Below are 26,248 nucleotides of genomic sequence, written 5' to 3' on the forward strand. Positions count from 1 at the left end.
CGTCATCCCTCCATTCCTCCGTGCCTCAGCCTACGAGGACTGGGCGGTAGTCGCCACCGTCGAACAAGGACAGCCAAGGCATCCGCCTCCTAGGGCTGCAGTTGCACAAAGACCATCCTCGTTGGAGCCTGACGTGCGTAGACTGACCGTCCTGGGAGCCGTTCCCGCCAGTCGCAGCGGCCACACCCATCCGGGCCGCACGGGGACTTGGAGGCAGGGGCCTTGCGGTCTCCGCTGTTGCCTCATCGGCTCCCCGTCTAGTCCCTCGGCCTGTTCGGCCTCCGTTTCCTCGTGCGTCAAGTGGGCATGAAGCCGCACAAAGGTCGTGCGCTATTAAATGCGCTGATGCCCACCGAGCAGCGCCGTGCGTCACGGGCAAGAGCTCCCGCCACGTCCGCCGGTGTCGCTGTTCTTCGTCACGAGGACGTGTGAGGTCCTGCGGGGTGCTTCGCAGTCGCCCGCCGGGTGGCTCAGTCAGGCGAGCGGCTGGCTCTGGGTTTCGGCTCCCCTCGAGCCCAGCGTCGGGCCTCACTCCGGGATCCTCTCTGTCTCCTTCCACCCTCCCCTCCCATGGCCTGTCTGTCCCTCTCCGTCTCAATTTTTTTTCTTAAAGAACGTTGATTCCTTTCAATCTTACCAAGAAGTCCGCAGAATCGACGGAGGGAAGGTGCAGTGTCCTGGACCGTGTTTCGTGAGACTTATCACCCAGAGAAACGTCCGAGACGGCGCAGAGGCGGGAGCGCCGGGTGGCTCCCGACGCCCTCCTGTCCTGTTCGGGGCTTGTCTGGCACCTGCTCGCCCCACAGTAGGGGATTCCGAGGGACACACGGGATCCTCAAAACTGGCACCTGCTCCAGATTCACGGCGTGTCCCTCGGCCAAGTCCTGTGCCACCCGCCAGCACGGGGCCACCTGCTTTGCCTCCATAAACCAGTCTCGGCTGTAAAACGGGCCAAATTATAGCCCCCCCATCCCCTCCCGCAGGCAGGGTCTGGGTGGTGAAGAGTGGGCATGAGTGTCCCTGTGAGCCCGAGGGCCGGTGGTGGCAGTGACCGTGGCTGCAACTGTGACGTCCTCCTCATCAGCCGGCAGCTTAGAACCATTGGTGAACAAGCCCCGCGTCTCCGTGGCTTATAAGCAGGAGCTGAGACTGCACGCCGTTGAGCTCCGGTCATCAGGTCCCGGTGCTGGCTCTCGGGGCTGCGGGGGCAGGAAAGCTCCTGGCGCTGCCCCGGGGGCAGGACGCCAGCCACTTGCATGCTCAGCTCTCCGGTCAAGGTGGTCACGTGGCCAGGCAAACGTGAGAAGGGGCGGGAGGGGACCCCAACCAGCTGCACCAGGGCCGAGGGTTGGGCCGCAGGGGCACCGGGGAGCTGCGGGGTGGGCACACGGAGGCCGAGGGCCTGAGGACGGGATCCACCCCACGCAGCGTCTGGTGCAGTCACCTGCCACGACCGTACTCGTCGGCCCTTCCGCGCGTCCCCGTGTGCGCCCAGGCACTGACGCTCACTGCTGCACAGCCGCGTGCCTGTGTGCCCGGCCCTGGGCCGCCGGGACTGAGAGCACAAGCTCGGTCCTGGCCTCACAGAGCTCACCTCGGCGCAGGCTGAGCTGGGGTCCGCCCACTGCCCGGGGCCCAGGGGTGAGGACGGGGCCCTGCTTTGGCCGCCAGACCTTGATGCAACGTTGAGCGAGGAGCGAAGGCAAAACCGGTGCGACCTATAGCCGTCCTGCAGGCCTTCAGAATGGCAGAGGGCTTTGTTTAAAGGATTATTTTTATTGCTCCCCTGTGGCTTTTAATAAAAGTCCAAGTGATGTAACAGGGCACATCTGTGAAGGTCCCAATACCCAGAACTCACGGTTTATATAGTTTGCATGATTTTCCATAGAAATGAAAGCAGGCAGACACATCTTACAGAGGGTTTTTTTTATTTGTTTGTTCACTGGTCCCCCCAAGAAAGCTGCTACTGTCCCTTCTGTCCCCAGCTCCCTGCGGTGGTCACCTGACTTCGCCCAGCGGCACCATCCTGTCTCCGGGCTGGCCCGGCTTCTACAAGGATGCCCTCAGCTGCGCCTGGGTGATCGAAGCCCAGCCGGGCTACCCCATCAAGATCACCTTCGACAGGTGCCTGGAACCTGCAGGGAGCGGGGGCGGGGGCTCCTTAGGGGCGATGCGGGGTGGGGGGGGAGCCCAGGACTGAGGGGCAGGGCCAGCACCGGTGCTGGGTGTTGGCAACGCTGGAGCTGGCGGCCCTGGATGCAGACGGGCCACACGGGCTTTGCCCGTGGCGTCGACTCCACCCCGTAGTGGGGTCTTGTGCCCTTTAGGGCCGGGGGAGTGAGCAGGACGTGGCAGGAGTGGCAGCCCTACAGATGCCAGAGCCCTCTGTCCCCTCGGCCCCAACGATGGACGGTGGGCAGGTAGGCTGCGTCAGAGGCGGAAGCAGGCATTGGCCTCTGAGGAGCGTAGCTCTGAAAAGTGCGGTGTGGGAAGTCTGACCCAATCCACTCCCCCCTCCCACCCCGGAGGTGCCCCCCACCTTGGGGACGGTCGCCACCCATATGGGAACCCGAGCAGCTTCCAGACGAAGCACCCAGGGCCTGGAGCAGCGCTGCCCCAGCTTTTCTATGAGAGCCCAATAGTGGATATTACGCGGCTGGGGGCCCCGCTGCGGTTATCGGTCGCACATTTTTGCTTTTTAAAAACACACGCCTTCGTCAGCGTTAGACTCCATTCTTAGCTCGTAGGCCGTATACAGAAACAGGCTATAGGACAGCGTTGGCTCTGGGCTGCAGCTCAGTGCATCCTGCTCTAGAACATTCTGACCCCCGTGAGGCTGTCGTCCTTGTGCCTCAGAGTCTTAAGGTGGGTCGTGGCCCAGGCTGCAAGGGGGCCCGAGGGGGAGCCCAGCCACGGAGGAGGCGGGCTGCCGAGCGCGGCGCAGGAGGCCCTTCCCTCTCGCTGGCACATGCGTGCAAATTGTATTAAAAATGTCCCGACCTGCCCAAATCGGGTTATTCCGAAGCCCTGGGTCAGGCAGGACCTTTGGTCACTTGCAAATTAGTAAGTCTGCGTTCCCATCTTTGGCAGGTTTAAGACCGAGGTCAACTACGATACTCTGGAAGTTCGAGATGGACGGACGTACTCAGCACCCTTGATCGGGGTGTACCACGGGACCCAGGTCCCCCAGTTCCTCATCAGCACCAGCAACTACCTCTACCTCCTCTTCTCAACCGACAAGAGCCACTCGGATATCGGCTTCCAGCTCCGCTACGAGAGTGAGTGTTGGCAGGAGGCAGACGCCTAGGTGGGAGGGGTGGTGCAGGGACCCGGGACCGTTCCAGCAGGGGGCCCCTGACTCCGCCCCCACGCTCTTGGAGGGCCTCCCCTACCCTCCGGGTCTGTCAGGAGCTCGAGGGGAGCGTTTGGAAACGAAGCTGGTGACCTGCACTGCAGAGCCGCTCCACCTGCGGGACCATTGGCTGCCACGTGCCCAGCTCCTTGGGGACAGAGCATTTGAGGGAGGTGAGGTTGAAACATGATGGCATCTCCTGCCTGCCTCGCCCTCCCTCACCAGCTTTTGCATCCATCTCTCGTGCCTCCATGGAACGAGATGCCTGTCGCCTCCACCCCTGGTAGACCGGTACAGAATGTTACGGTTGAGAGCACCCTGAGGACAGCCTCATTTTCTGACTCATGGGTCAGAAAATGGGTCCCTAAGACCTGGCGTCCCTAAGACAATGGGTCCCTAAGACCTGGAGTCCCTAAGAAAATGGGTCCCTAAGACCTGGCATCCCTAAGAAAATGGGTCCCTAAAACCTGGCGTCCCTAAGAAAATGGGTCCCTAAAACCTGGCGTCCCTAAGACAATGGGTCCCTAAGACCTGGCGTCCCTAAGAAAATGGGTCCCTAAGACCTGGTGTCCCTAAGACAATGGGTCCCTAAGACCTGGCGTCCCTAAGAAAATGGGTTCCTAAGATCTGGCATCCCTAAGACCTGGTGTCCCTAAGAAAATGGGTCCCTAAGACCTGGCGTCCCTAAGAAAATGGGTCCCTAAGACCTGGCATCCCTAAGACAATGGGTCCCTAAGACCTGGCGTCCCTAAGAAAATGGGTCCCTAAAACCTAAGACCTGGGTCCCTAAGACCTGGCGTGCTGTCTGAACCATAGTGGACGCTCAACGTGTGTTAATTGAATGAATGGATGGATGAACAAAGAAGGGAATCCGCTTGTTCTGTCCGGCAGATAAGTCCTCAAATACCCTTGCAGCAGATAACGACAGCCACACGTGACATGGGGGTAAATGACGGCCAGCTGTCTGTCACCCAGGTTCCCCCTCCCCGCCTCTGTGACCGCTGGGGTTCCCCTGCGGCGACAGCTAGCTGTCTGTTCCAGCTCTGGGCTCTCTTTTCCAGCTATCACTCTGCAGTCAGACCACTGTCTGGATCCAGGGATCCCTGTAAACGGGCAGCGCCACGGGAATGACTTCTACGTGGGCGCTCTGGTGACCTTCAGCTGTGACTCGGGCTACACACTAAGCGACGGGGAACCCCTGGAGTGTGAGCCTAACTTCCAGTGGAGCCGGGCCCTGCCCAGCTGTGAAGGTGAGACACATCCCACAAGGGGTGTTGAGGTCACGGATTCCTTTCTTGCTGTGAGAAATCAGGAGCTGGAAGCCTCTCCCACCCATCAGCGAGGGTTGAGGGCTGAGAGGAGATGGTTCCCAGGCTCCCAGGCTCCCAGGAGGATTGGTTGGTTGGGGACAGGGGTGCAGGGGAGGGAGGGGGGCCTCCCTGGGCCACTGCAGCCTTTCACCACCTTCTTTACTCCCACAGCACTCTGCGGTGGCTTCATCCAAGGTTCCAGTGGGACCATCTTGTCACCAGGGTTCCCTGACTTCTACCCCAACAATTTGAACTGCACCTGGATTATTGAAACATCCCATGGCAAAGGTGAGTGGTTAGGCCTGTAGCAAGTGTTGGGATGTAATGTGGGCAGGGTGCCACATTCCTCAGGCCAAAGTGACCTCGTTGGGGGGGGAGTGTCTCCCTACGTAGGGTCCTCAGGGCTTGGTCTGCATTTTTTCATCAACAGGAAAACTCCTAGAAGCTTCCCATCTCTTTGCATCACAGAATTTGTGCAATGACTATTTTTAAGACTCTAAAATGTCCATGCTAGAAGAGATCATGGAGGTTAGCAGCTGTCTAACCCTACATAATGTAGGGTTCTTCCCTAATTGCTCCCCACAAGATGGCACCACACCTAAACACCCCCAGCGGTGGGAAGGTGGCCAACCCGCTTAGCAAATGGGCACCTGCTGTCATTTTTTTGATAGATCTGACCTGTCCTAATAGCCTATTAGGTGTTCCTGAAGCTTTTCCCCTTGTTCTGTGTCCTGGAGGAACATAGGATCCATCTGCCCTCTTCCTTCACATTCACCCTTCAGACCCTGGACCCATGATCCTCTTCTTACATAGCTCAACTGTTCCTCAGATGCCATATTCCTCATATTCCTCATATTCCTCACCAGGTTATCTCATATCCTCATATCTCATATATCATATCTCATATCCTCATATTCCTCACCAGGTTATCTCAACTCCCCTACCATGAATGGTCTTTGGAGGTCTGAGTTCAAAGTACGGGTGCTGGTTAGAAATAAACAGTAAGCAAAACAGTCTTTGATTTGACAAATATTTATTGAATAATGCTACTGACATGGGCCGGGAATACATGGTAACCAGGCACGTATGGCTTCTATCCTCGGAAGCTTATTCTGAAGCTCATCCAGGGTCGTGGTTCTTAACCCCTCTGCACTTTAGCAAATACATTAGTGCTTAGATTGCACCATAGAGCTTTCGGTTCTCTACGCCGGAGGTGGAAAACAAGCATCCTTGAGTTCAGAACACTTCACTAGTAAACCTGATGCATGGCCTTGAATAAGTACCTCTGATCTAGGAGAATTAACATGTAGAAAAGCCAAGAAAACATTATAAAAGAAAGAGTAACTCTTCCAGATTGTAAAATGTTATTGGCTAAAATAATTCTAACAATGTGGTGTGAGTGTTGGACACACAAACCAGTGCAGGCATATAAAGGTCCAGACGTAGAGTCCTCTGCACACGTGTGTGTGTGTGTGGGGGGGGAGTTTGTGCACACGCACACTCATGCGTATGTGTGTGTGGCGAGAGAAGGAGAGACAGTTTATAGTATATAATTAAAGTGTCATTTCCACTCCACTGAAGAGAGAATGGATTATTTAATAAATTGTTTCAAAACAGTAGGCTTAAACACTTGGGAAAGAAGGAAAAGGAACCAAACAGACCTCATACATTCAACTACATAAATTTCAGTATAGAAAAACATGAAAAAAAAAAAAAGAATAACATGAAAATCTAACCTCAGGTGGGGATATACTATAACAAGTTATACTAAAAGCAGAGTCCATAAAAGCAAAGACTGTAAGATTTGATTAAATAAAACTTGGGATGGGTTTATGTAAAAAAAAACATAAAAATTTCAGATAGTAAGTGAACAAAATTATTTTCAACGTATATAATCAACTCAAGATTACCAACCTGGGGGATCCCTGGGTGGCTCAGTGGTTTAGCGCCTGCCTCTGGCCCAGGGCGTGATCTTAGAGTCCCGGGATCGAGTCCCACGTCTGGCTCCCTGCATGGAGCCTGCTTCTCCCTCTGCCTGTGTCTCTGCCTCTCTCTCTCTCTCTGTGTCCCTAATGAATAAATAAAATCTATTTTTAAAAAAAAGATTACCAACCTGATGCATGAGGAGCTCCTAAAAATTGTTAAGAAAAAAAAATAATTAAAAAATTAAATTAATAAAATTAATTAATTAATTAATTAATTAATTATAAACATTATTAAGAAAAATACACCTGGTCTCCAGGCCTATGAAATGAGCAAAGCTATAAACCCTTCATAATAGAAGAAATAGAAATGAAAGGACACTGACCCCACTCATAATTAAAGAAATGAAAAGTCAACCAGTAATGAAATAACCATTTCTTCTTCCAAGTCAGCAGAGAAAATCCTAACAGTGGGAGACAGTGTGCAGACACAAGCACTCTTCTTCAGTGCTGACATTGTGTGAAATAGCTGAGACTCCCTAGATGATGATTCCATGGTATGAATCAGAAGCCTTCAAAATATACATGGACCAGCAATTCCACTCCTTAGAATTTACCTGGAAAAAAAAATACTATTGTACATCAAGATGCAGCTGCAATGACACTTCCTAAAACACTTTATTTATTGGAGGATTAGTTAGCTACTCAAATGTCCATCAATAAGGAAATGTTGAGGGGATCCATGGGTGGCTCAGTGGTTTAGCACCCCCTTTGGCCCAGGGCCTGATCCTGGAGGCCCGGGATCGAGTCCCGCATCGGGCTCCCTGCATGGAGCCCGCTTCTCCCTCTGCCTCTCTCTCTCTGTGTCTCTCATGAATAAATAAATAAAATCTTTTTTAAAAAAGTAAGGAAATGTCGAATAAACATATAACCTGTATATAATGCAATACTGTGCAGCTACTAAAAGGCATAATATGAGGGAATATTTAAAAACCTACAGGGCTGGGGTGCCTGGGTGGCTCAGTCGGTTAAACTTTTGACTCTTGATTCTGGCTCAGGTCATGATCTCAGGCTCATGGGATCAAGCTCCACCCTCTCTCTTGCACTCTCTTTCTTTCTCTCTCTCTAAAATAAATAAATAAAATATTTTTAAAATTAAAAAAAAATAATAAAGACCTACAGGGATAGTTATAATATGTTGTTAGGTCAAAAGAGATGTTTGCCAAAAGAACATATTCAGTTAATAAAAAAATAAACAAGGATATGTGTGTAGAAAACTGTCTGGGGCAGCCCAGGTGGCTCAGTGGTTTAGTGCCACCTTCAGCCCAGGACGTGATCCTGGAGACCTGGGATCGAGTCCCACATCGGGCTCCCTGCATGGAGCCTGCTTTTCCCTCCACCTATGTCTCTGCCTCTCTCGTGAATAAATAAATAAAACCTTAAAAAAAAAAAAAAGAAAACCGTCTGAAAAGATATGCCCCAAGATGTTAGTGGTACTACTCTCTTATTTTCATCCTCTCACTTTTTTCTAATTTTGAGCAATCAACATATATTACATGTAAACTATACTATTTGTATAAAAAAAGAAATTAAAAAAAAAAGCCACTTAAAGACTCCCTACGTGTACTTCAGCGCTTTCACTTATGCCTTTAATAGGCCTGGCCTAACTGGGATTAGGATGGCGGGGAGATAAGACTCTCTAGGCAGTCCGGGTGAGGCTCCCCCCCGCGCGGTGTCATTCCCAAGGAGAGGTGGGATCGGGGCAGGGCTTTGATCATCCTGCAGGGCTCTTTCCACCAAGGCTGGGCCAGAGTTGGCCACCGCAGGAACCCCAGGCTGCTCTAATAGGGAAAGAAAGCAGCTTCCTCGGGATCCTTAGACCAACAGCCTCCTATAGTCATAATTTTCTGTCTGGCGTCTGTGATTATATGGGTGTGTGCTTCTTTATGCTTTTTTCTATGTGTGTCTTTGCCTAGAAGTCAATGCAATTCAGATATTTAGCAAATGCTTATTTTATGCTTGGGCTTACGCTGGGTGCTGGGAGAACCCAGTAGAGCGAGCGGCTCTGGCATTGCCTGCCCTCAGGAAGTTCATGGTCCAGTGGTAGGGACAGACCGTCTGACATAGCACAGCCAGGAGCGGTTAGAGGTGTCACACCTCCGGAGGCCAGCCTGGGGCTTCGTCAGGTGGGCGTCCTAAAGTTGAAACCAGGCCAGGCTTCAGGGACGAGCAAGAATTAGCCAGGATAGAAGGTGTCCCGGGCTGAGACTCAGCACAGGGTCACCGGGGTATGACCAGGTCACTAAATGGTCCTCAGAACCATTTAAAGGCTTCACCAGATGCTTAGCGTAGAGCTCAAAATTGTAAAGTCGCTGGTGTGAGCCCATAGCCCTTGCTCACATTTTTCAGCCTCCTCCTGAGCCCCGTAAGCACTGAGTCCTAGCTACATTGAGACTCCTTCAGTTCCTAGAACTTCCCAGACCTTCATTGTCCTCCAGAGCTCTGTGCATTGGGATGACGGCCTTCTCTCTGGAACATTTGCTCCCCTTGCGCCATCACCATCACTCCGCTACGGCCGGCTCTTCATCTTCTGAGCTCACTTCCTCCACTGAGCCTTTCTGACCCCTTCTCCCCGGCTCTGGGTATGGGTTGGGTTTCCCTCCGTGGGCTCCCACACGATCATGCGCCCTTCTGCGCCCATATCTTACCCCACTGTACAGAATTTCCCTTATCTGTCTCCCCCCAGACCCTGATCTCCTTGAGAGACACCCCTGCCTGGTTTCTGGCCACTTCCCCAGGCCCTGGCTCTATGCCTGGCACACAAGGAACTCAAGAAATATTCATATGAATCGAATTAGATGGAGCCCAGACCCTTCTACAGAGGGCAGTGCGTGTAGAAGGATCTCAGGTTAACAGATCCATTAGGCTAATGACTCTGATTGTTTGTTGTGGTCACTCCAGTGAAGTGTGAGTTCGTGTGTGCACTTGTCACACCAAATTTGGGTTCAGACTCCAACGTGGGGCCTGTCTCTGTGACAAGGTCTTCACTGTGTCACAATGGCCACAGGAGCCCCAGGCAATCAGCGCAGCTGGGAAACCCAGGGGCTCCACCTCGGTTGTTTGCTCATCCTCAGGATGCCAGCCAGATGTTCACCCCAGCGGAGGCGCTGAACAGTGGGGTGTGGGGCTTGGTGCTTCATCAGCTCCAGTTCCCCGTCCAGAGTCTGATCCGCCCTCCATCCAACCTGAGGTCCGGCCGAGCGGGAAGGGACGTACGTTCCACTGAGCCTTTTCCCCAGCTCTGTGGCCTGAGGACAGTTTCTCGTGTGCACACGTGTTTACGTGCTGGGAGGATAGGATACACGTGGGAGCACGTACCTGTGCACCCCCAAGGTGCTCATGCCCCTCACGTCAAAGATTATGACCCCGTGAAGCCTTCCCACCCCTCTTGCTCTTCTTCTTCCATGTCCCCATTCTGGACTCTCACTGTTGACGTGTCTCCCCCACTACGCTGGAGACCTTTCTTGGTGCTGAGCCCAGGCCTGGCGCTTAGTAAGTGCTTAGGAGCCATTTCTTCGAGGAAATAGATAAATAGATGCATCTCGGTTGCCTGGCACGGGGCATTTACCAGCGCTTGCCTGGTTGCACCACCCATACGGGGCTCTGCGTCCCCTACCCCCACCTGTAGCACCCCAAGTACCCGGGGTCTCCAGCTCCCATCCACAGAGGGGCAAGACTGTGAAAACATCTAGGGTGTATTTTAGCAGGGAGAGCTTGGCTCCAAGCATCATCCCGCAAGAACCCGTCAGTAATTGTGTAGAGACGTGTTCCTCGGGGTCCCTGTGCCTCCCGAGCTCCCGGGGGTCGCTAGCATGCAGGCTCTCCCTGGAAGGTCCCTGGTGGAGACTGATGTTCCGCGTTCCTAGGGAGCCCGCCGGCGATGCCTGTGGACTGGGAATAGTGAGTGGATCTAGCCCCAGCTCTGCCTCCTGCTGCCTGGGCGGCCTCGGACAAGTGACTTTAATCTGTTTGTGCCTCAGTTTCCTCAGCTGTATAATGGAGATGAGCATAGAGTCATTGGTGGGATTCCCTGGGTTTTCCTATCTTCTCTTCCAGCCGGGAGGCACCAACCGTGGGGCAGCCGACACCCAGGGCACGGTGACACGCAGCTACTGCGCGTGACTCGCTAGCGAGCGGCACTGCCCTGGGTGACCGCTTGGCTTTCCGCCCCCAGCACATGCTGCACTACGTTTGACGCAGCGTCTGTCGCTCCGAACGGTAGCGGTTCGATGTCGTGTCCATCGGCCTCCTCGCCCCCTGGCCTCGGGTCCCCGCCTGTGGGACGCGCTTGTCAAATATGCAAATACTCGTTGAGGAATGAATGAGTGAGTCTATGAATGAATGAATGGTCCCTCTCTGCGGACCCAGCTGTAAGTCTCAACTCTGATAACCGTGACGCGGCGTCCCTGGCCCACGGCGTGTCGGATCATTCGGGCACCGTTGGGCTGGGCTCCCGGATGGGCCAGTCCGTGCAGACCCCGTCCTGCAGTGGCGGCCGCCGTCCTGCAGCCTTGCGCTCTCTTGGCAGGTGTGTTCTTTACGTTCCACACCTTCCACCTGGAGAGTGGCCACGACTACTTGCTCATCACCGAGAACGGCAGCTTCTCGCAGCCCCTGAGGCAGCTGACCGGCTCGCGGCTGCCGGCCCCCATCAGCGCCGGGCTCTACGGCAACTTCACCGCCCAGGTCCGCTTCGTGTCCGACTTCTCCATGTCCTACGAGGGGTTCAACATCACCTTCGCAGGTACAGTGCGAAGCGGAAGCGAGTGCGGGGCGCTCGACGTGTCCCTGGGCCGCCAGCGCCCGCCTCGCCAGCAGGTGCAGCAACAGGGACTTGGGCTCCACACAGCGAGGCCCTCCCCGAAGGCGCCGGGAAGCAGGTTCCGGGGGCCCCGAGTCCCAGAAGGTGTTTAAGGTCCACCCTGAAAATCAGCCACGCTGCTGCTTGGACCAAGGCGCCCCTCCCACCCCAGTGCCCTCCGGTTCTTCTCCTGATTTCACCTGCGCTATGTCACGGCCCCAGCAATTAAAAAACAAATCCAAACACTAAGAAGGGGATTGGAAATGAACGTGGCGGAGTCTCTGAGTCCCCTGTGGGGCCGCCCGCTCCTGTGCTGGTGGGGAGTGACAGGTATCTATCTCTGTTTAGGAAAACTGGAAAGGAAGCTCTTTAACTTGGCATTCAGGAAGCCAAGAGGACCCCTCGCTGCTCCAGCCCCAAGGCCTCCCAGCGCCCCTCGAGTCCCGCTCTTATCACACAGGGTCCCCAGGGTGGGCAGGAGCCATCTGGCCTCTAGGAACAGGGACGCGGCCCAGCCCAACCACGAGCCGCCCCTGCCCCAGAGCCCCCCACCTGCCCGGGCTGCACAGGGCTGGGCCGAGGGCCTTTGCAGCCGCTGCGTCCCGTCCCGTCCCGTCCCATCGGAGGGACCCTCCTCCTCTTTACCACATGGAGCCCGGGGCACTGTGGCCTACAAAGGGGATACCGTCGGGGACGATGGGAATGGCCACCTCGGTGCCATCACCAGAGGCTGCGGGCAGATCCCCGGCCGTGGGTGCGCCCTGAGGCCCAGCCCGGCCCAGACGGATTCCTTCTCCCGCCAGGCATTGCCCTCAGCTGGGTTATGCGTTCGGATTCTCCAGAACCAAGCTGACGGAAATTACCTGGTCGTGTGGGGACACGAGGCAGCCGAGTCCCCAAGCCCAGGCTTGAGCTTAACGCAGCGCTGAGGGCCATCCTCGCGCCCCCGGGCAGCACGCTGGTGGCTGAGGGCCCCGGCCCGACCGCACGCACCGCCTCCGCCCTTCCTGGGAGCTCAACCCCCCTCAGCTCCGGGCTCCGAGCTCCGTGCGTGGGCTCCGCCGTCCGGCCCCGTCCCCGGTGTTCCCGTCCCTGCGGTTCCAGGTCCGCCTCTGAGCCCGCTCTCTGGCCGCTTTTCCAGAGTATGACCTGGAGCCGTGCGAGGAGCCTGAGGTCCCGGCCTACAGCATCCGCAAGGGCCTGCAGTTCGGCGTGGGCGACACCTTGACCTTCTCCTGCTTCCCCGGGTACCGCCTGGAGGGCACGGCCCGCATCACGTGCCTGGGGGGCAGACGGCGCCTGTGGAGTTCGCCTCTGCCAAGGTGTGTTGGTAGGTGGTCACGTGCTTTCATTTTGCTTCCCTACCGGGGCGGGGGCCAGACGTCAGCCGATTGCGTGAGACAGGAGAGCCGCGTGGGCCGCGAGCCCACAGGCCGGCCTCCAGGGCTGCCCCGGGAAGGCGGGTCAGAGCCGCGGGCCCGGCGCATCCTTCGCGGGTCCCAGGGCGGCCCTGCTCTGCCTGACGCGGGGCCGTGCGGTGGGCCGGGCGCTGCAGAGGCACCTGTGACCCCGCTGGCCGGGCCGACCAGCTGGTGCTGCAGGCCCAGGCCCCCGGGTCCCGTCCCCGCCCGCCTCAGCCGCGGCGCCAGCCTCCTCCGGTAGAGCAACCCGCAGGCCTCATTCCGGACCCCACGGCAGCGTTCGCTCAGGCCACATAATCCCCCCCGTTCGCCAGTTACCTGCTCCTCGTCATCAATGACCAATGAGCTTTGACAAGCTCGGAGGGCGACTGTGCAGTCGCCTAGTGGATCCCGTTCTGACCAGTTAGATCGTCCCTCCCTCCCATGAGCACCCCCAGAACATCCGCCTGCCCGACCTGGACGCATCTTCGCACCCACACGCGCCCCCCAAGGCCCAGGCTCTCTCTGGCCGCCAGCAGCTCCATCCCCCTCCGAGCAAACGTCCTCAGCCAAGCGGTTCTGGGGGAAATTTTCCTTGAACGGGATTATCCGGGACCACAGATGTACGCGCTCCGTAAGCTCCTGCCTCATTGATCTCATTACATAAACTCATTCTTTAGGTTATTATTACAATTACTGTTTGTTCACGACACCTCACAACATTTTCATCATTTCATTTGTCTTCTGCTTCGTGTGTCATTAACACTGCACGGCAATTACAGTCACCTCTAATTACCACCAGCCCTGCGACGGAGCCTTGGGCGGAGGTTCCCTGGGAGTGCCCACCCTGGGCGTGCTCCCAGGGGCCACCTGCACCGGGGGTGTATGTGGGTGGCCTCAGCCCATGCGGTGTTACCAGGACACAGGCCCAGCTGCCAAGGAGACGAGCGGCCTGGGCTCTAATGCACGGTGTGATGGGAGGACACGGCCCCTGACCTTGGCGTGGAAGAGACAGCCCTGACACCCCGGGCCCCGCTGCTGCAGGAGACCCGGCCCGTCCTTGGGAGCCCCGGTGTGACAGACAAGAGAGAGCCCCCCGCCTGCAGAGCCCCAGACTGATGGACAAGACCCAGCCCCTGCCCTTAACGAGGCCTCGACTGAGGGGGACGACGGGGGTCCCAGAGCCTCGGCCGGCTGCAGCACTGCCCCGTGCATGTGACGCTTGTTTCTCCAGGACATTCATTTGTTTCCACTTACGCTTGCATTTAGCGCTTCGGTGCATCTCTGCTCCCCTGTCGCCTTGGAAACGCCCCCAGAAGCCCGTGTCCTGCCCCCTCTGCCCCCCTGTACCCTCCCCGGTACCCGAGACAGATGCTGCTGATGGGCCAAGGACTGGGCCCCTCTGAAACTGCCCTCTCTGTGTCTATCCTCGTCAAGGTGTCGGGACGTGGGGGAGAGGAGACAGGGCGGCGACGACCGCAGAGCTGTCGTTCGGGAAACCGAGGCCGGGGAAGGTGTCCAGTGACACACCAAAGCCCACGTTTAAGGGGAGCCAGATTTAGTAGTTTAGGGCAGGAGGCGTCAGGGGCAGTGGGTGCAGCCAGTACCCCCCTCTCGAGCGCGGGCACATGGGGCTCCAGACGGAAACGGGTGAGCCGCACAGAGCCACCTGCCACAGGCGGGGAGATGAAGGAGGAATGACGCTGAGAGCCTCCCAGGTGTGACCACTTCCCACGTGTTCGCTTGCTTTCTCGTGAAATCTCATGCGTTTATTCTCTGTGGCCTCACAAGGACGCTACTGCTGCCCAGGGGAAGGCGGATCGAGAGACCGAGGTTCAGAGTGTGGACACACCTTGGCGGCCGCCCTCTCCCCGGGGGAGGGGACTAGTGTCTGGCTCCAGAAATCGGGGAGAGCAGCTTCAGGAGGCCTGGGTAACGCGTGGCTGCACGTGCAGGGCCCTCAGCATCCCCCACATCCTGGGACCCCGGAAAAGGTACTGAGGCTGCCCGTCCACAGCCGGCCCTTTAGTTTCATGCCTCAGCTCGGCATGTTCCTCATACACACGGGGACACAGACAGGCCCCTAGACAAATGGTGTCGTGATCAGCACAGGCCGCGGTAGGAAACTCCCGCAGGCGGCCTGAGCCCCAGGTACTCCTTTCTCGTGGTTCTGGAGCCCAAGCCGGCCATGACCAAGCTGCCAGCACATTCGGGGGCTGCTGGAGCTCCTCTCCTCGCTTGCAGACCACGGCCTCCTTGCCGTCCTGGCGAGGCCGGGAGAGGGCTCTGCTGGCTCCGCAGCTCGCTCGCGTGGCCACCAACCCCCGTCACCTGCCCAGGGCCCCACCTCAGATCACGGCCGAGGCCACCAACGTTCAGCTCCTGGTAACGGCTCATGCAAACTCCCAGGACGGTGAAGCTGTCCTGCGCTACACCGGGCCCGGGGAGTGGGGCCCATTGAAAGAGCAAGAACTTGTTGGGGGGACACGGACGTTGTCCTCAAAGGTCCCAAGGAGCAGCCTTGGAGATAAGAACACACGAGGGTGCAAGTGAGACCACGAGAGGCGCAGCTCTGCATGTTCCTGCACCGCAGGCTCTGCCCACACCTCCGGCTCCGGGCAATCGGGGTAACCATGTGGCCGCTGGTTGACGTCCAGGCCCTTCCAGCCAATGACTGTGCCTAGAAGAGGGCCACTGAGGCATGGCTGGGGGAAAGCGGACTCACTACCATCAACCTCGGAGATTCGAGACGTGCTCCCGGCTCCCCATATGTCCAGACAAGTAATGTGCCTGCCATCTGGACGTGCGTTTACATCCTTCTGGAACCTAATTATTTTTAGGACCGTACATCTTCTGAGGTCTGTGTCCTCCAGATTCACTCATTCACTCATTTCACAAATATTTATTTTACAAGCAATCTGGGCTAAGCTTTGGAAGTTTAGATTCATTAAGCGTGACCCCGGCCTTCAAGGAGCACACATTTTGGGCAGGGGACACGGGCCAGGAACAAGCAGTCGGGGTGCAGCGTGACAGGCGCTGGGCCACCCACAGGCACAGGGAGAGGCTTGACGACCCTTGACGACCCTGGGAGTCACCTGCCGGGCACTGGGTGGGGGTGGGGGTGGGGGAGAGAGAAATAGGACCGAGCCCTGGAGGGCCCGCAGAGGAAGACACAGAGGTGGTAACAAACGGGGGAAGGACGATGTGCTGACTGCCGTAAATCAAGGGAACGCCAGGGAAGGAGGGCTAATCCTGGAGGCGGAGAGAAAGATGTCGAGAGGAGGCCGTGAGTTCATTAGGCTTTGAAGGAAACCGGGTTTTGGTGCGTCTGCGCTAAAACTTTCTCCGAAGCCCCAGTGGCCTCATATTCCAGGACCAGGAAGGTTGAACCCTCAGGCCCCTCCTCCTGGTGAGTGGAGAGACTTGACCCCAACTGCTAAGTACCAGATTCTTTATTTTTTTAAAATTTTTTTAAAGATTTTATTTATTTATTCACAAAAGAGAGAGACAGGCAGAGACAAAGGCAGGGGGAGAAGCAGGCTCCATGCAGGACCCGACGCAGGACTCGATCCCGGGACTCCAGGATCACACCCTGGGCTGAAGGCAGGCTCCAAACCGCTGAGCCACCCAGGGATCCCCAGATTCTTTATTTTTAAAATAGGGATGATAACGGTGCTGCCTACCCTGTGGGATTGGCGCTTGTGAGTAACGACGGATGTTCGGAAGGCGCTCGCAGCGGTTGTTTACTCTTGAGCCCTCTGAGCTTCTGGCCTGTGATGGTGGAAGGATTCGTCTCCCCTCCCTCGACCACCACCCCCTCCGCCCCGACATCCTCCTCCGTCATCCTGTTGCTATGACGCTAGATGAGCAGGTGTCGGGAGGGGCTGCCTCTTGCCACTAGGGAAGTGCGGGATGCCTGGTGGGCTAGCTTCTATCCCCACGGGAGAGAGAGATGTGGAACGAGAGAGAGGGGGGGACCGGACGGGACGACAGGTGGGCAGACCCGTAAGGACACTTTGGTGAGCAGCCCTACGGGCAGGCGGACAGATGGACAGATGGGCAGGCAGGAGGGCAAGCGGTGTGTCATCCTCGGAAGGCCCTCCGGCGCAGCGGCTCGTGCTCTGGATGGAGCGGATGGGGGTTAATCGGTGGCTGTTGTGATTCTCTTCCAGCCGAGTGTGGGAGTTCGGTCACGGGCACACAGGGCACGCTGCTGTCCCCCAACTTCCCCGGGAACTACAACAACAACCACGAGTGCATCTACTCCATCCAGACCCAGCCGGGGAAGGGGATTCAGCTGAAAGCCAGGACGTTCGAACTGTCAGAAGGCGACGTCCTCAAGGTAAAACCGATAGATTCCGCAAAGATGTGAGTGAAAGGAGGCAAAAATGTGCTCAGCGGTTACGTCGGTGGGAACGACCCACAGACCCACAGCTTCTCCTGAGGTCGAGGATCTTATCCTCGCTCGTCCGGGAGAGAGTGGGAACCCAAAGGACAAGGGCCTGGGGAGAGGCTAAGGATGGAGCTTTGGAGTTTGCTCGGGAGCTGACCGTCCTCATACGCAGACGGGGGCGAGAACGGGCTGGGTTGCCCGCGGGATGAGGAACTGTAGGCGCAGCCGGAGTGGCCGGTGGGTCACGCTTGGGCGGTGACCATGACCGTCCACGGGGCAGCGGAGCGCTTGGAGGCTGCGTAGCTGTGTGCGCCCGCGTTCCTGCGACCCCGGGTCTGCGGGCTGGCCTGGCCGGGGGGGCCTGCATCAGTATAGTCCGCGTGTGCCCTCCCGGGTACGTTGGCGTGTGTGTTTTGTAGACGAGCAGGGCCGTTTCAGGAGCTTATTTTGCCATGTTGGTGGCCCGTGTGTGGCAGCGGGGTCCAAGGACGTGGATTCGAGTCACGTGTCTGGGACTCGATGGCAGAGAGGGGCTTGTTAGGGCGCTGAGCACACGTGTGATTCGCACTTCTCTGTGTGTGTGCGCGACTCGTATGGTGCATGAGCACGTGTGTAATCAAAGCGTGGACTCCGGAGGATTTACCGAAGGGCTACCTCACTGAAATGGGCTACGAGGCAAATCTTGCACAGGACGCATCCCTTTTCATCCTATGCCAAGACACTTTTTTAGCTTATCGTGATACAGCTTTATTCCCTGGAGCCGGAGAGTCTTGACCTTAGAGACCAACAGAGGTCACTACCCTGAAAAGCTCAACGAGAAAGCATTAAATAAGCCCCATCCCTTAGGGTTCTCTCCAGATAGGAGAGTCCTGTGCTCTTTATGCAGAGATGCTGTTCCTGACTCACTGGGGCATGTGTTCTCTGGGGGTGGGGGACGTGCGTGCATTGGGAAGGTGCGTCTCCCTCCTACCCGATTATCCTTGAACCCATGAGATGACCAGTTGGGACCGAGTGCACCTGAAATAGAAAAGAACATGCAGAAAAAAAAAAAAGAAAAGAACATGCAGAGTGGCCCAGTGGGGATTCAGACCCCATCACGGGCTTCTTAGGCTCTACTTTGCAACCTCTGAGCTCCCCAGACATCTCCTTTCAAGTAAGCGTAGACGAGACTTTGTCATTTCTAAGGGCGCGTCTTGAGGCCTCGCCGCGCTCCATCCGTGCGCTCACGGTCCACACCAGAGCCTCAGAGGATACAGGGGCCAGTGGGGCCACAGTGCTTCCTCCTTGTAACGCTGCAGATGGAACTGATGGAACACAGAGCCCTTCTTGCATGAAGGCTGTTGTCAACCCAGCGGAAAAAGGGATTTGGGGGATCAACTGACGAGTTTCCGGCTTTGAGGGGAATATAGCAGCAGCTCTGTGTGTCCAGCGCGATGAGACCAGAAGGGCTCCTTGGCTGCCAGAGGCCATGCGGAGTGCGGCTGGCGCCTGGGCCCCTTCACCAAGGCGGTCTAGGATCAGAGAAGCATCTGACGTCCTCAGCACATGTGCCCACTGTGTAGCTGCCCTGTCCAGGCGGGGTCTCAGGACTAGGTGGGCTCGAAAGACAAGACAGAGGCTTTCTGAGGCATTCAGGCCAAGAGGGGAGACACACGGGCCCTAAAATGCAGGTCAGAGATGAGGGTTGTGGACCCCAGGTGGTCCTGCAGGGTTGTGGGGAGAGGGCAATGAATTCCTATAGGTTAAGGGGATATTCCCAGACTTCAGACTTTGTCTCATAGCCCCTGCCCCGCTGGCCCTGCCGCCCAGCCTTCTAAGAGTGGGCTCAGCCTCCTTGCCGAAGACCCTCTTCCTCCTCTTTAGTGTGCTGCACAGAAGGCTCCAGCTCTGACCTAACTGGAAGGCCACTCCCGGGACCCCGGGACCCCCAGGACCCCTATAGGATGGGGCCTGGAGAAGGGAGACAGGGTGGTTTCATGGAGCTCCTTCTGTTCTAAGTCTTCCCCTCGGGGTCCCTTGCCTTCCTGAGGGAGGACCTGGGCAGAGGGGGTTCAGAACTAAAAGAAACCCACAGTTATGGCTTCCCAAATAGGATTCAGAATAGGATCCAGCTGCCCGTGGCACAGCTGGGCCAACGCGTCACTCCAGTCTACCTTGACAGAAAGGTGTGCAAGAGTTGCCCGGAACAGCAGTCGGCTCCGAGGACATCCTCCCCTCGCCCTGCTGGAATTCACCCACCTGCCACAACGCTGGTAGATTCCTAATCCCGAGGACATTCTCGTCCCTCCAAAGAAGCCCCAGTGCACACCCGAACTCCTGACCAAGGACACCTGTCGCCTCCAACACACCTTAGTTCCTCCCCAAGATACGAATCTCCTGCATCTCACCAAACCTCCAAAGTTTCTAGATAATCTTGTATTTCTGACCAGGAAATGACTCCTTTCTTGCATTCGTGGTCCCTGATAGATTTCTTGTCTTCAATAACTTGAAAACTCCTTAAACCACACCCCCTACTCATACTCCTGCTGGTCTTCCAGAACTGATTCCTTTTATTTGGGCCCCCACCAAAATTTCGACCCGACATCAGCAAGACAGGAAGGGCCTTTAAGCTGCGGTTGTGGGGAAAGACGACTTCCAGGTCAAGGTGGCAGACGCAGCGCCTGCGTATATATAACTGCATCCTCTACGGGTCCCCCCTGGAATGACGACAAGGACATAAAAGCAGAGGGATGTGGCCTCACCATTGGAAATTAGGCAAGGGTGCCAGTCACATGTCACTTAAAGGAATTTTTGCCAAATGGAATATCCGAGAAAGAATCCAAATTGAGAAAGGGCCTAATCAAACTACAGTTCACGTAAGTGAAGTGAAATCCTGCCTCCGTTAGGACAAAGTGCTGGAAACCTTAAGGAAAAACACATCTCCGTCCACCCCGCTCAGCGCAACGGAGCCTGGAGCCGAGATGGTGCAACACACCATGGCGCCATTAATGGGGACCAGATATCCGTACCACCAAGTCCTTGGAAGTATAGTAGGTCTGAGAGACGACACAGACCACACCATTCCCGCTCGCCAGGACATCCTGGGCTCCATTTGGCTTTGGTTGGCAAGGCAGGTGAAGCCGGGCAGTGCCAGCGTTGGCGCCTACCGAGGGCCATCAGGCCAATTAGCAAGGAGGCCGCACACTCACACACACACTTAAGCCCCAGGAGCAGAAAAAGGCCCCGCTCTGGCCTTTTCTCCCTTAATTCCTCTGTTCCTCTTTAGAGACCACCGGGCATTTCCATTCTCTTCTTTCATCCTCCCTCTGTAATGGCGCGCCAACAAGAAAATTAACCGAATGTGTGTAAATCTTCCGTAGATCAGAAGACGAGGACCTGTCGGAGGAGTCAGAGCTAATTGCCCCTCTGTAAGCAACAAAGAAGAAAGACTTTAAAAGCTGCTCCTACTTTGTATTCTTAACGGGATTGAGGAGAATATTATATTTATGACACAAAAATAGGCATTAATGAAAACAGAGCAATCTGCGACGAGGAAAGATTAAATAAAGATGAGAAACATGATCACCCAATTAAAACATGGGATGGAGGCAATGAACGGAAGAGGGTAGAGCACAGGAGAGTGAAATCAGTTTATTATGAGATAACTTTGAGAACTCCACTCACACCGCATAAGGAAATTAAAAAGAGGATTCTTGTGTGTTACTAAAATGTACAATCAAACCACAGTAAAACTTTATGTGCAAATAACATAGCATGAATAAATTAAATAAAAACTGCTACAAATGTAAAAAAAAATGTAATAAAGTTACAGTCATGGTGGAAGATTTCAATATACCTCCGCTAGTCTCTGACGCATCGCCTAAGTTAAAAATAAATAGGGAGCTGGGTAACTTGAATAATATGACAGTAAATCCAAAGGAAATAGGAGAAAGAGCCTTTTTTAAAGATCTAGTCAAAAATGACTGAAAAAACAAAAACAACCAAAAAACAATAGCAGTTGTCAATAAAACCTAATGGTTCCTTGAAAAATAACTAATAAAAGATGTAAACCCTGCAGTACTGATGAAGGAGCAAAGCCACAGATTTACAATTTTAGGAGGGGAAAAAGGAACATAGTCCCAGGTGATGTAGAGATAATGAAACGAAACGTTGAGGAACAACTATAAGCTAAGAAATCTGAGTGCTTAGATAAAATGGACATTTTGATAGGTTAAAAACTACTAATATCAAGGAAAGATAAAAATCTGAATAAAACAACAATTACCTAAAAATTTTGGCTTACCCCCGTTTCCTGCCTCAAGGGCCCCAGGTGTAGGCTATTTTATAGATAAACTAACAAAAGTTCAAGGAATAAACAGACGCAGAGAGAACAGCTCTCATCTATGTCCTTGCTCGTGTTACTTACGAGGCAAGGAGACGTATCGATAGCCGACTGAGTAAGACCACAGAAGGACAAACCCCTAGGCCGGTCACTTGTGGTCATAGGTCTAAACACCCTAAATACAGTGTCATAGTGAATCTGGCCACGTCTGAAAGCAAAAATAACCACGTGGGATTGACCCAGGAACGTGAGGATGTGTCACTATTAGAAAAGCCCATAGTGTTATATATTAACACTACGACGCTGACATTTTTGCAGGTCAAAACTGGTCACATATCGGCAGCTTCGTGTGGTTCAACTGGATGTCCCATAAAGCAGACTAGAAGCCAAAAATAAGTAATCCTGCCGGTACACGCCAAAACATCACAGGAGGAAATTCCGTACTCGTTCATGATTCTTAAAAATATCTCAAAACTATAAAGATAACTTTATTCACCTGATTAAAAGTTCCTACCAACGCCTATAGCAAATAGTTTCGTGGTCCTTATTCTTTTTTTTTTTTAATTTTTATTTATTTATGATAGTCACAGAGAGAAAGAGAGGCAGAGACATAGGCAGAGGGAGAAGCAGGCTCCATGCACCGGGAGCCCAACGTGGGATTCAATCCCGGGTCTCCAGCATCGCGCCCTGGGCCAAAGGCAGGCGCCAAACCGCTGCGCCACCCAGGGATCCCGTGGTCCTTATTCTTAATGACAAAACTCCCTAAGGATTTCCAGTAAAGTCAGGAGCAAGACCAGAGTTCTGCTCTCACGCGTCGTACTCAACATTGTGCTGCAGATCCAAGCCCATCACGAGCGGATCAGAACAAGAACAAAGAGACTATAAAAATTAGAAAGGAATATATAAAATTGCCTCTTCTATTTAGAAAATACAAAAGAACCGATGAACTATCAGAATCGATAAGGACAATGCAGCAAAGCAGCTGATGTGTCTACAACCAATTAAAACACAATCAGAAAAAGGAGATCTCATTCCTAACAGAAGCAAAACCTTATAAAACGCCTGGGGATAAGTCTAAAAAACGTGCGTGGTCTTTACTGAGAAAAACCACGAAACTTTATTTTGAGGGATCTACACCAAAACGCAGGGAGGTTTCCTATTCACGGATGAACAAAGCATACGAACAAGCAATTCACATAAGAAGAAAGCGCAACTATGGATAAACACACGAAAAGATGCTCAACATCAGGGATAATCAAAGACGTACAAAGTAAAACAATTACCCTGGGGATCCCCGGGTGGCTCAGCGGTTTGGCGCCTGCCTTCGGCCCAGGGCGCGATCCTGGAGTTCCGGGATCGGGTCCCACGTCGGGCTCCCAGCATGGAGCCTGCTTCTACCTCCTCCTGTGTCTCTCCCTGACTCTTTCTGTCATAAATAAATAAATAAATAAATAAATAAATAAATAAATAAATCTTTAAAAAAAATTAAGTTGTACACCTTAATCATATACAATTTTTATTTGTCCATTATACTGCAATAAATATGAAGAAAGTAAAAAACATCTAAAAGAGAAACAAAAAAGAATTAGGTGTGATGGATGTGTACGGGCTCTCTCGGGTTTCTCAGAGACAAATCCATCAAATCCATTCCCTGGACCATCGAAGCGTTCTTCTAGACAAGCAGTGGCCCTGGGCCAAAGGCAGACGCTCAACCACGGAGCCACCCACGGTTCCTTGGTTTAATTTTACGATGAAAATTTGCGCAGTTCTTTAAATGCCATTGGGGAAAAATATTTAATGATCCAAAAAATATGCACATTATATTAAGTGAAAGAGCAGGTTCCATAGAGTATCTATAGTTAGACCTTGTTTTTATTTTTAAAAATCAAGAAATAAACATATATAAGGAAAAGCATGCATAGAACAAAGCCTGGAAAGATCGTCACCCAAATGTTGTGCGTGCTAAAAGTTGTTTCCATCTTCTGTATGCTCTTCTGTTTTATAAGTTTCCCGCAATGAATATTTTATCATAATGACACATTATGAACATCTTTTTTTTTGCCCTTAAGGAGTTAGAATGAATTATGCTTGGAAATTAAGGAAATAATCCTGTTCCCGTTATACTTTTATTAATTAACAATAATCCCTTAACGTCTTCATATATCCAGTGAATGTTCAAGTTTCCAATTATCTCATAAATGTCCTGATTTTTCTTAAATTTACAGTTTATCTGAATCAAGATCCCAAATAAGGCCCATACATTGGATTGGTTGTCTTATATGGTTTTTGATCAATAGGTTTCTGCCTCCATCTTTTTTTTTTCTCCATCCCTTGTCATTTATTTGTTGAAGAAGTCCAGTAACTTGCCCAGGGTCATTTCTCATATTCTGGGTTTTGCCGAACATGCTCCCAGAGTCTCATTTCATATCCCCTCCGTCCTCTGTATTTCCTGTAAGTTAGAAATTGGATCTAGGGACTTGATACGATTCAGGTTTGATTTTTTTTTTCATTTTTTTCATTTTTTTTTTTTTTTTTTTTTAGCAAAATAACTCCGTAAGTAGTGGTGTTCATGATATCTGATTGTTTCCCGTATGGTGATGCCGGCAAGCGCTGATGACTAATGCCTTGATCAGCTCCTTCCGATTGTGTCCGTGGGTACAAATATTTTTATTTAACGACTTGGATGCCCCAGTGGGCTCAACCCTTTGAACTGGAGTCATCTCTCTGTTGGAATTCCGAATTCTCTCAATCTATCCGAGGTCTCGTACACGGAATCCGGAAACAGACGTGAGGCTCCCAGGGGCCTACACAAATCCCTGCAACATGCAGCGCTGTTAGCTGGAAGGATGGCTTCCCTTAGAAGGCTTGGCTTCATAAATAGTGGAATGGAAATATTGTTCCAATTTGCTGGCAGCTGGCACCACATCCTGGGCCGTGCACAAATATTCATCACCCACCCATAGATCCCATCTTTGATATTTACCAGAGCACCGGGGGGTTGGGGGGGGGCCTGCACTCAATCACAACTTCTGTTGTTATTTGTACAATTATCTGGAAAAGAGCAGCAACCTCAGGACCTGGGGGGCCAGTTCATTATTCCGACGGTGGTTGCCTTTGCTTGTGCACCGAGGTTCAGGGGACAGATGGGCGTCAGGAAAGCCAGATGCCTGCACGCCCCCCGTTCCCTGCCCCGGCGAGCCCAGCAGGCCCTTACTGGGGCCTCGTTTTAGGAGGGAAGGGGGTAGAGGCCCAGCTGGGGGAAAGGAAAAACACCACGACGCGCCGGCCACGCTAACGCCGAGCCGCTGGATCCCAGGGGCCGTGTCCAGAAGGGCCGCCAGGACAGGCCAGTGCCACAGGGGCGTGGGGTCAGGGGAAGGTCGGTCGCTCATCTGGGAGGATGGGACTGTTTAGCAACACAGAGATGCTGGAAGCTTCCGGCGTGCCTGTCTGCAGAGACAGATGGCTCGGGCCTCCGTGCAGCCCCCGCCTGGCCTCCTCGGGCTGCGGGAGAGCAAGCCAGGGCCACGTGGGGCTCAGGGGACACAGCAGAGCTCCGCCACAAGGGTCGCGTCGACAGGCAGATCCTCGGGGCTGCATCCGTGCCAGGCGGGCCGGGCAGAGAGGCGGCGGCGGGTGGAGACGAGGGGCCCGACTCCCGCCCCCTGCTTGCTCACCGTGTCGCGTCCTGGCGCTCGTCCTTGGTGCTCCGCTCCCAGAACGCAGGCTGTGGGGGGACGAACTGATGCGGCCGCGCTGACACGGGGTCGGGGGCTGGGGGGGTCTTGTCCACCCAGGTCTACGACGGCAGCAACAACTCGGCACGCCTGCTGGGGGTGTTCAGCCGTTCGGAGATGACGGGGGTGACCCTGAACAGCACATCCAGCAGCCTGTGGCTTGATTTCATCACGGACGCCGACAACACTAGCAAGGGCTTTGAGCTGCACTTTTCCAGTAAGTCCTTGTTGCCTCCATGTGGACTGCGACATCGGACTAGCCCCGGCCCCTCAGACGGGTGGGGGGCGGGGGGACAGCAGGCGTCGCGGATGAGGTGCCGCCTCCTCCAGGACCTGCACCTGCGCTCTGTGGGGGGCAGTCACCCGCATCCAGCTCTGGGGTCCCGTCTGGGGCTGCCCGAGACGCCAGGCCTGCCCATGACCCACTAGAGCTTCTGAGACACAGGCAGCCCGGGGGGCCCAGCGGTTCAGCACCTCCTTTGACCGAGGTCGTGACCCCAGGATCCCGGGATCGAGTCCCACATCGGGCTCCCTGCATGGAGCCTGCTTCTCCCTCTGCCTGTGTCTCTGCCTCTCTCTCTCTGTGTCTCTCATGAATAAATAAATAAAATCTTTAACAAAAATAAAATAAAATGAGACCTAAACACTGAGGCTTGCAGCTAAAGCAACCAAGCGCAGCCTCCCCTAATCACAGCATTTACGCAGCGATGTCCGGCCAAATGCAAAAAAAATGCAAAGACCAACCGAGGCTGAGAAGGCCGGAGGCGGGGGAGGCCTAGGCGCCTGGCTCTGCAGACGCCGACGTCGGGGCGAGTGTTGGTCACGCGGCTTCCACCTCAGTGGGGCCCCCGAGGTGCCTCCTGCCTGGGCTCCGGGCCGCGGGGCCGCGGGGTCAGTGCCTGCAGCGGCGGCAGCAGAGGCAGGCTGAGTGGAGTCGTGTGCGAGTTCCACA

General features: G+C 54.4%; 1 protein-coding gene across 7 annotated transcripts in view; it reads left to right on the plus strand.

Moving 5' to 3' along the window:
* The window catches only part of CSMD2 (CUB and Sushi multiple domains 2), a 492,622-nt gene that overhangs the window by 309,871 nt on the left and 156,503 nt on the right, over positions 1–26,248 (plus strand). For all 7 annotated transcript variants that reach the window (XM_072772036.1, XM_072772037.1, XM_072772043.1 and 4 more), the window contains 8 exons: positions 1,986–2,124; positions 3,091–3,278; positions 4,414–4,602; positions 4,834–4,950; positions 11,173–11,388; positions 12,587–12,775; positions 17,018–17,187; positions 25,357–25,513. In XM_072772036.1, the coding sequence (XP_072628137.1) occupies positions 1,986–2,124; positions 3,091–3,278; positions 4,414–4,602; positions 4,834–4,950; positions 11,173–11,388; positions 12,587–12,775; positions 17,018–17,187; positions 25,357–25,513 (1,365 nt within the window). The remainder of the gene's footprint in view (positions 1–1,985; positions 2,125–3,090; positions 3,279–4,413; positions 4,603–4,833; positions 4,951–11,172; positions 11,389–12,586; positions 12,776–17,017; positions 17,188–25,356; positions 25,514–26,248) is intronic.

Source organism: Canis lupus, chromosome 13, assembly GCF_048164855.1.
Source record: "Canis lupus baileyi chromosome 13, mCanLup2.hap1, whole genome shotgun sequence".
NCBI classification, from domain to species: Eukaryota; Metazoa; Chordata; class Mammalia; order Carnivora; family Canidae; genus Canis; species Canis lupus.